This window comes from Echinops telfairi, unplaced genomic scaffold (genome assembly GCF_000313985.2).
Source record: "Echinops telfairi isolate 266 unplaced genomic scaffold, ASM31398v2 ScPeMD7_2;HRSCAF=8, whole genome shotgun sequence".
NCBI classification, from domain to species: Eukaryota; Metazoa; Chordata; class Mammalia; order Afrosoricida; family Tenrecidae; genus Echinops; species Echinops telfairi.
In genome coordinates this window covers 34448872-34458121 of record NW_022103898.1, presented here as the reverse complement: position 1 = coordinate 34458121, position 9250 = coordinate 34448872, and the positions used below count along the sequence as shown (strand labels likewise).

Here is a 9250-nt window from a genome sequence, read left to right as displayed (position 1 = left end):
CCTACCAGTCCTCCCATCCCCTCCCTACCATTGGTTTTGAACCATTTGTTGTTCCCTTGTCCCTAGGTTGGCCAACCCTCCTCCCTTCCCCTACCTCCCACACTCCCATGTCCCTCCGGGGCCATCAGTCCCTTTATTTTCTTCTCATATTTTTTTTGGTCCAACTCCTCTTATCTAGGTGGGTGTGCAGACATAACAATGTGTGAATAAAATTGGGATTGGCTTTGACAGCACAGCGCCACAGAGGCTCATAAGAACCTGGCGACGACAAGCCGGATTTTTTTAAAAAGATAGGCCGGTGAGCCAAGAAAGGAAGTAAAGGACGAAAGTATAATGCAAGGCTAATAAATTAATAAGAACCAAGGGAAGGGGAAACAGCAACAGAAAGGCGTGGCTGGGAATTACGTGACTGGCTTGAGAGTAAGGAACAGGAGGGGATGTAGCAATAAGAGAGAAAGTGATAGTTATGGAGGCTAGGCAGAGCTAGCCAACATTTGGAGAGAAAAATGGTGTGAAGGGGAGGATTCTTTCAGAAACAAGGAAAAACAGAATCTTTGGGCAGAAGGTCATGCCTAGAAAATCAGGCCTAAAATGCTAAAGATAAATCTGGTCTAAAACTGTAGTGCTTCGGGCCCTAGGTAAAATATGCCAATTCCACATATCAAGTTGATATCAGAATTCTCCACATGAATGTGTGCTGCCACAAAACATGAGTGAAGTCTACAGACTTGTAAGGGGAGTAAAATAATTGAGATAATATAAACAAAGATAATATGTAAACACTATCTTATCATGTCAAATTACATTACTAAAACAATATACGGTAGACCATTAAATATAAGCGATCAGCTTATTTTATTACAAAGTAATTATTTAGCATAAACATCATAAGCAGATAGTCTGGACCTGAAAAAATTCAGGGAATATAACAACTACTATCATCTTTCCTTGGAGGGAAAAAAAATTCTCTGTGCTATAATTGACCCAAATGACTCAAAGAAAAATAACAAACAGAAATAGAAAAGCCACAGGTAAAGAACACCAGCAACCAGACACTGACAGACGTTTAAACAATTGTAGTATAGTTTTAAGACTCAACAACTGGAGGACTATGGTTACAGAAAGTCATAAACGTGTGCGCTAAAAAAATTAAACAGAACAGCCATCAGGAGATATGAAGAGAGGCAATAAGTGATATTATAGAGCATTAATGTGAAAACATATAGTCAACTTCTGAGTTTTCATCACCTTTTTTTTGCTGTGTATAAAATCCTTTATATATCTATATATTTAAATGAAAAGGAGAGCTGGTGGTGCTGTGGGCTGAGCATTGGACTGCAGCTCTAAGGCTGATGGTGCAAATCGTGGGAGGAAAATGAGGCCACCTGCTTTTGTAGAGACGTACAGCCCTGGAAACCCTTTGTAGCATCACTATGTGTCAGCATGGACTCGGTGGCAGTGTGGTTTTCAGTATTAACTGGAAGTTAAAAAGTCATTCCATTTCACTTCTGTTGCTTTTTATGTTGAATTTATGTTGAATTCAAGCAAAAATGAAACATAATTGCTCATATTAGAAAACAATTTCAATCTGCCCATCTCCAAACAGTCTTCGCGTGTGAAGAGATGCTCACAATGGTGCTCGTCCTTGGGAACACAGTGGGGAGGGGACCGGATAGCTTGTTGTCTTTGTGCTTTTCTGTGTTGCTTATTTTTTTGTTTGTTCACTTTAATGAGTCCCCATTTTTATAAAAGCCATAAAATCATAACTACCCATTTAAAAGACATAAAGCCATTACTGTTCATATAAAATCTTGGTTGGTATTGTCATCACTCCTCAGTCATTTAAATAACATTGCAGTTTTGACAAGCAAGAATGAATCCTTGACATTTTTTTTGCAACTGATGCCTTAGGGATTGGCAAGTGCCTCCAGGCCAGAGGCTTATGCCCTGGGGAACCTCTGCCATTAGAATGAGATGCTTTGGCATTTTTAGTGGTCATAAATCAAGACAGTGGGCTGAGTAGGGTGTGTGTGAAGTGGGATTGGCCTGAATCTCTGTGGTGATGATGGACAGAAACTGCTGCCCAATGCACCATCATACCAATGTGTAAACCAGGAGTGTGAAACCTCACTTCTAATTCTGGCTTTAGCAACATACGCTTGGGTGCTTACTTAAATCGTGTCCCTCCAGAACTCTGCCCCGTGCTACTGAGTTCCTTTTACTTCCATGAATTCTTGCTGTTCTCCTGCCTCCAGGCCTTTGTGCATACAGTTCCCTCTGCACTGAATATTTCTGTCCCTTCCCACCTTTCACCCAGCTGGCTCGGTCTGCTTCAGCTTCAACATTCACTTCCTTCCACTGGAAGGCCTTCTCCTTCCCAGCCTGGATTAGGCTTCCCTTCTGGATAACGGGTAGTGGTGTCTCATGGTTTACTTGTTATTTACTCCACACCAGACCTCCTCAGAGGACTGGCCTCTGGAGCGTGGAATTAGTGTAGGAGTGAGAGGTCAGCTCACCTGGTGCCACTGCAAGTCTTGCCTTCTTTTCCTTTTCTTGGCTTGGCCAGAATGGTGACTAGTCCTGTAGTTTCTGTTGCCAGCAAGGAACACCCTCTCCTCCTGCTTCATCAGCGCTTTGTTTTTCTCTCAGCTGGCCCTTTGGCTCTTACCTCTTCTAAAAAACTACAAAGGTTTTGAGTTTAAGTTCATCAGGAGACAGCAGATGTTCAGTTTAGCCCCCAGAACTGGCAAGTAGGAGCAGTCGCTATGTAGGGAATAAGTCCTCACTCCTGGGCCCCCAGGCCAGGGTCAGCGTGAACTAGGGACTGTGTGTGCTTTACATTTCCCAGCAGAACGTGGTGTCTGGCCTCAGGTACAATATGTTAAGGTGGAGGAGGGTGGGGGAGTGTGTAACATGTACACCAGGGTTTGCTGCAACATTATTCACAAGAGCCCAAAGATGGCAACTACCCAAGTGCCCATCAACTACCCAAGTGCCAACTATGTAAACAAAATGTGTATCTACATACAATGGAGTATTATTCAGCCTTAAAGAAAGTGAAGTCCTGGAGCGTGCTACAGTATGAGAGAATCTTGAAAGCATTTTGCTGAGTGAAAAAGAAGCCAGACACAAAAGGACAAATATTATATGCCCCACTTGTGTGAAATACCTAAAATAGATAAATACATAAAGACAAAAGCTCATTAGTGGTTGCCAGGGGCTTGTGGATGGTGGAAAGGGGTTCATTGCTGAAGGGGCCCTGAATTTCTGTTTGGGATGACAGAAGATGTTTAGAGATGGACATATATAAAATGCCTAAAACATAATGAATGTAATTCATGTCATAGAATTGTCCACTTAAAAAATTGATTAAGCAAGGGCAATGTAACTGAGAGGAATTATTGAAACCCAAATGAAGGCCGAACATGGTAGTGGAACAAGAGGAAAGTAAAAGAAAATAGGGGAATGAACTAGGAGATAAAGGACATTTATAGAGGTCTAAATACAGGCATGTACACAGGGAAATAGATCTATATACTTATATTTATATGTTAAGTATTAAGGTAGCAGATGGACATTGGGTCTCGACTAAAGTACTCCCTCAATGTAAGAACACTTTGTTCTAATAATTCAGCATTCTGTGATGCTTACCTTCCCCACATGATTGCTGAAGACCAAATGGGTACATAAGCAAATGTGAAGAAAGCTGACGGTGCCCAGCTATCCAAAGATACAGCATCTGAGGTCTTACAGGTTTGAAAATAAACAAGCAACCATCTTGCTGAGAAGCAACAATGCCTACATAGAAGAAGTACACCAGCCTGTGTGATCACGAGTTGTTGATGGGATCAAGTATCAGGCATCAAAGACCCAGAACAAAAAATCATATCAATGTGAATAAGGAGGGATGTGGGGTGGAGGTTCAAAACTCATCTGTAGACAATTGGACATCCCCTCAAAGAAGGGTCACAAGGAAGAGATGAGCCGGTCAGGGTGCAGCATAGCACAGATGGAACATATAACTTCCCTCTAGTTCTTTAATGCTTCTTCCCCCCACTATCATGACCTCAATTCTACCTTAAAAATCTGACTAGACCAGCATGTACACTGCTACAAATAAGAGGTTGCAACACAGGGAATCCAGGACAGATAAACCCCTTAGGACCAATAATGAGAATAGAGGTACCAGGAGCATAAGGGGAAGGGGTGGGGAGGAGATGGGGAATTGATCACAACGATCTACATATAACCCTTTCCTAGGGGGACAGACAACAGAAAAGTGGTTGAAAGGCAACAGTGGTAGGTATAAGACATGGGGGAATATTTTTTTAAATAAATTATCAAGGGTTCTGTGGGAGGGAGGGTGGGGGAAGGGGAAATGAGGAGCTGATATCAAGGGCTCAAGTAGAAAGAAAATGTTTTAAAAATGATGATGGCAGCATCTGTACAAGTTCATTTGATGTAATTAATTTATGGATTGTTATAATATCTGAAAGAGCCCCCAATAAAAAGATAATAATAATAATAATAATAAAAGATTAAATGTCGTGTTAGGCTGAGTTGGTTAGAGAAACAAACCCAAAGACACTCATATGTATGAGAGAACCTTACATCAAGAAGTAATTGCATGTCAGGAAAACATCCCAGCCCAGTCCACACATCCATAAGTCCGATAATAAACCATAGGTCCCTCTTCGGACTCTTGTAGCCTCATGCAATGATGCAGAATGCAGGAACATCACAGGCTGGTGGGTGCAAAGTCTTGTGGCTCCAATGGTGGTGGTCACATTGTCGGGTTCCGGCAGCTTTCAGAGTGGCCCGCAAACAGGAAGGTGAAGGCAGAGAAGAGAGAGAGGCCAGCCTGCAGAGAGCTATATATCTCCAAGTAAGGTCTCCAGGCTCCAACCTGATTGACAGGCTACACTCCACCCTGACACTCTTATATATCTTTAAGTTGACATGAAATTATGTAAATACCACAAATGGCAAATGTTTGAATGCATCTATTTGGCCCCATTAAAAACAAAGAATTAACAAGCATTTTGCAAAGCAGCATGTAGCATGTCAGCAGAATATTTGTATCTATAAGTTGCACAAGCAAAAAACGCTGGCAAGGAACTAGACCAAATAATTTGCAGTTTTTCTGTAGTGACATGTCCTATAGTAACTGTTTCCTTGATGCTGGAAAGTCCCTCCAGTATGGCATGCCACTGAGAAATTCCCCAAGAAGGTCCAGAAAAGCTGCCGCAGCCACTGAGCAGTGTCCTTCTCCTCACAGTGCTCTGTTCTGCACAGGCCTGGCAGGCCCTCACCAGCATGTCTCTTTCCTCCACAGACGAAGGAAGACCTGGAATCCCCCCGCACATCCTCAACAGCTCGCCGTCGGACCGGCAGATTAACCAGCTGGCTCAGAAGTTGGGCCCTGAGTGGGAGCCCATGGTGCTGTCACTGGGGCTGTCGCAGACTGACATCTACCGCTGTAAGGCCAACCACCCCCACAACGTGCAGTCGCAGATCGTGGAGGCTTTCGTCCGGTGGAGGCAGCGCTTTGGGAAGGAGGCCACCTTCCAGAGCCTGCACCAGGGCCTCGTGGCCGTGGAGGGGGACCCCTCACTGCTGCAGCACATGGTGGAATGACCCTGCCTCCAACAAGCCCCATGAATGGAGTCCCTGTGTCACCTGACTGGCACTTAGGGCGGGTGCTCTCCTCTCTTCAGTTGATTTCCTTTCGTAATGATCTTGAGAGAGAGGGACAGCAGAGCTTCCCCTGGATAAGACTCAGAAGGCCAGGATTACACAGTAACCTCCTACCGTGGCTGGATTATCCATTGTTTTTAATTGCTTGAAGATTGTATTGCTGTAATTGTGTAGTTTTTATTTGTGCCATTGCCATTAATAGACTGGTAAATGACAGTGGCATTAAAAAGTGATATCACTTTACATTCAGATGTCTTCTGTATAAAACACCCACTTTTGAGTTTCTTGGGAACTGAACTGTGGACTTTGCTAAAATTAATGCTGACGATAATAAAAAGTAAATTACTGCATGTAATGTGCCCCTCTCACGAGAATGCATTTCTCTCCTCCCTCACCCTCTTGCGCCCCATTCTTGTATTGCAAAGATTAAGGATGTGAAATCAGACTCATCCTTTCTTCAGAACAGAACCGACGTTGTTGATAGGAGCTGTGGAGTCGCTCCTGACTCAGTGACCCTGTGTACAACAGAATGAAACACCGCCAGTCCTGCGTCATCCTCACAATTGGTCTTACATTTGAACCCATTGTTGCAGGGACGTGTCAGTCCATCTCGCTGAGGAGCTTCCTCTTTTGCGCTGCCCTTGTACATTACCAAGCATCATGTCCTTTTCCAGGGACTGGTCTCTCCCGATAACATGTCCAAAGTACGTGAGATACAATCTTGTTATCATTGCCTCTGAGGAACAACGGAATAGATAATGAAAGTAAAAAGATAACGTCCTCTGTGCAAGATCAATAGCTGAGGGGCGAGGGGTGTCTGTATTAAAGGGAAGACGCTAATGCTCCCTGTAAGGACCACTTCAAGTACCAGCGTGCTTATCCGAGCTCTTATCTCTCAAAGATTGCTTTGGGAAATCCTGTGCCATTTATTTAAAGGATTTGTTCATTGGGCGAGTTTATTTAAGTGGATCTGTTAGGTAGCTAGATTTAGGGGCAGGAGGGTCGTCCCTCCCAGGCCTGAAAAGGCCCCCATAGAGGAGGTTGGAAAGAAATCAGTCAACTCTTAGACACCCAGAAATGAGCATGCACAGACTAGGACCCCCTAGACCCAGGTCAAACCAGTACCTTGGGCGCACCCGCCACCTTAGGTACCAGCAAATGACTTCACATGGATGGGCCTAACTCAGCCCATCAGGTCAACGGAGACCTTCAGCCACACCTCTCCAGCCACAGGTGTTAAAAACCCGCTGCAGGAAAAGCCACTTTCTCCTTTTTGCTCTGGCCTTGTAGCAGGTCAGAGAGTGGGGCCGCACACACACTGCCCTTGTGTTCCCGTTCCTCCCCACCCAGTAGGGCCCACTACAGGCCTGCTTGGGGCCCACATGTGCTTGGGCTCCTAGGCTCTTGCTCTCTTGTCCTCTTGCCCCCTTGCTCTCTTGGTCACTTGGTCTCTTGACCTTTTGGTCCCCAGGAGTCCCCAGTTCTGCACGTGTGGGAGTTCTTTTCCATGGTGCCCAGTTGTGAACCCTGGTGCAGCTTCTGCTGGCTTGACAAGCCTTCCAGAAATAGCATGTACCCTTTTGAGACTATAAAACCTGGTAAGTACTCACTTCGATTACAAAACATTCTTCGGCGTGAATTCTTTCAGCGTGCTAAACAAAGACCCGAGGTCTAACCCACCCGGGCACCCACAGATCCTCCGTGAGTGAAGTGCCGTTCGCTCCTGAGGAGTAGGACTCCCTGCTACCTTCTGTCCTTCATTAGTCACGGCTCGCGGCCATGTTTGTAGATGCATTAACCTTCTCAAGACTTTGCTCATTTGCAGCCTCATTTGGACTTCACAGTGGTCTTACGAGGTTAGTGGCTGGATCTCACGACCATGCTATGAGGTTGGAAAACAAGCCTGGTTAGACTCGGTCTGTAGAGTAAGCCGTTTGCCCAGGGTAAAGGGATGGGAATGCCCTTCTTGATTAGAGCGCTGGCCATGTGCGCCCTTCCTCACTGCTGCTGCTTGTTGTTAGGTGCTGTTCAGTCAGTTCCAACTGATTGCAACCCCATGTACCACAGAGAGAAACCCTGGTCCAACACCACCACCCCGCAATCGTTGCTATGTTTCAGTCCATTGATGCGGCTACTGTGTCAGTCCATCCCATGGGGGATCTTCCTCTCTTTTGCTGACCCGCTCCCGAGCATGAGATCGCTTTCCCAAGCCTTGGTCCTTTCTGATAACATATCTGAAACAGGGAGATGAAGTCTTGCCATCTTTGCTTCTAACACAGATTTGTTCTTCTGGAATTCTACAGTATATTAAATATTCTTCACCAACACAAGGGAATTGATTTTGTTTGTTTCTTTGCCTTATTCATGATACAGTTTTGCATGCGTTCGAGGCAATGGAAAATGCCATGGCTTAAATCAGGCACACCACGGTCCTCAAGTGACATCTTTTCTTTTAATATTTTTAAGAAGTCTGTGTAACAGTAACCCAATGCACCACATTAGTTGATTTCTTCTGTGTGATCCCCCTACCCCTCTGTCCATAGCACATCCAAACCTACTTCAGGAAGTAGATCCTGACTCTTCACAACCCTACAGGACAGAGTAGAACTGTTCCGTGGGGTTTCCAAGGCTGTACATCTCAATGGAAAAGATGTCTTTATTTCTCTTCCAGAGCGGCTGCTGCCTTGGAAATGCTGACCTTTTCCCTTGCAATGGAGCGTTTCCAGCTCTGTTCTCCCAGGACTCCTCCTCCAGTCCTTCGTACCTCCCACTACAACTCCCACAGATTGAAGCCAGATGTTGCCGGCATACTGGGAATGTTTTAATGTAATGGCTGCTGTTTACTCCTAAAAACTGTAAGCAGAGCTTAGGAGAACAGGCGTTTCTATCGTGTTGGCATCTACTGTTTTTAAAGGAAAATGAAAATCTCACAGAGAAACAGTTCAGTGAGCCAATTAAATCTTTTCTGTGAGATTGGCACAAAATAGATGGCCGTCCTTCTGGTAGCTATTACGAATTCCAGACATGTCACAGGAAAGCCAGGTGTGATTGCTTGCTGGAAAAGGTAAAAATATCCTACCTCTTGGATATTTGCTTATGTTTCCATTTCATTCTCATGTTCTTCCAGAATAATTTTTTGTTTTGGGGGTTTTTTGGTGTCAAATTGTATTCTTAAAGGAGTATATTTGCAGAAAACCTGAGCTGGGTTAGATTTGATGGAATAGCTATTAGTCTTTATCGTGGTAACACACAACATCCCACTTGTGAACTTGTAGGAAATGAAACAATTTCATCAGGACTTAGCTGATACCAAGATTTTCAAATTAATTTGACAGCACCCTGCTTATCCCTGGAGAAGGCTTACCAAAAAGATGAAGTCAGCCAGTCCAGCTATAGTCTGTTGGTGAATTAAGTGCTCTTGGTACATTCTGTGGCCAAGGATGAAGCAGTATGATTTGGGAAATATTTCTCTAAAAGTTCAGAATATCTGTAACAAGTAGTCATTCTTACATATTTAGAGATCCTATGTTCCTTTTTTTTTTAATGTCACTGT

The 9250-nt window shown here is 44.3% G+C and overlaps 1 protein-coding gene across 1 annotated transcript in view; it reads left to right on the top strand.

Moving 5' to 3' along the window:
- Window positions 1-6052, top strand: part of CRADD (CASP2 and RIPK1 domain containing adaptor with death domain) — a 235296-nt gene extending 229244 nt beyond the window's left edge. The window contains exon 3 of the mRNA XM_030886005.2: window positions 5336-6052. Within this exon, the coding sequence (XP_030741865.1) occupies window positions 5336-5637 (302 nt within the window). The 3' untranslated portion in view covers window positions 5638-6052. The remainder of the gene's footprint in view (window positions 1-5335) is intronic.
- Window positions 6053-9250: the final 3198 nt, after the last annotated feature.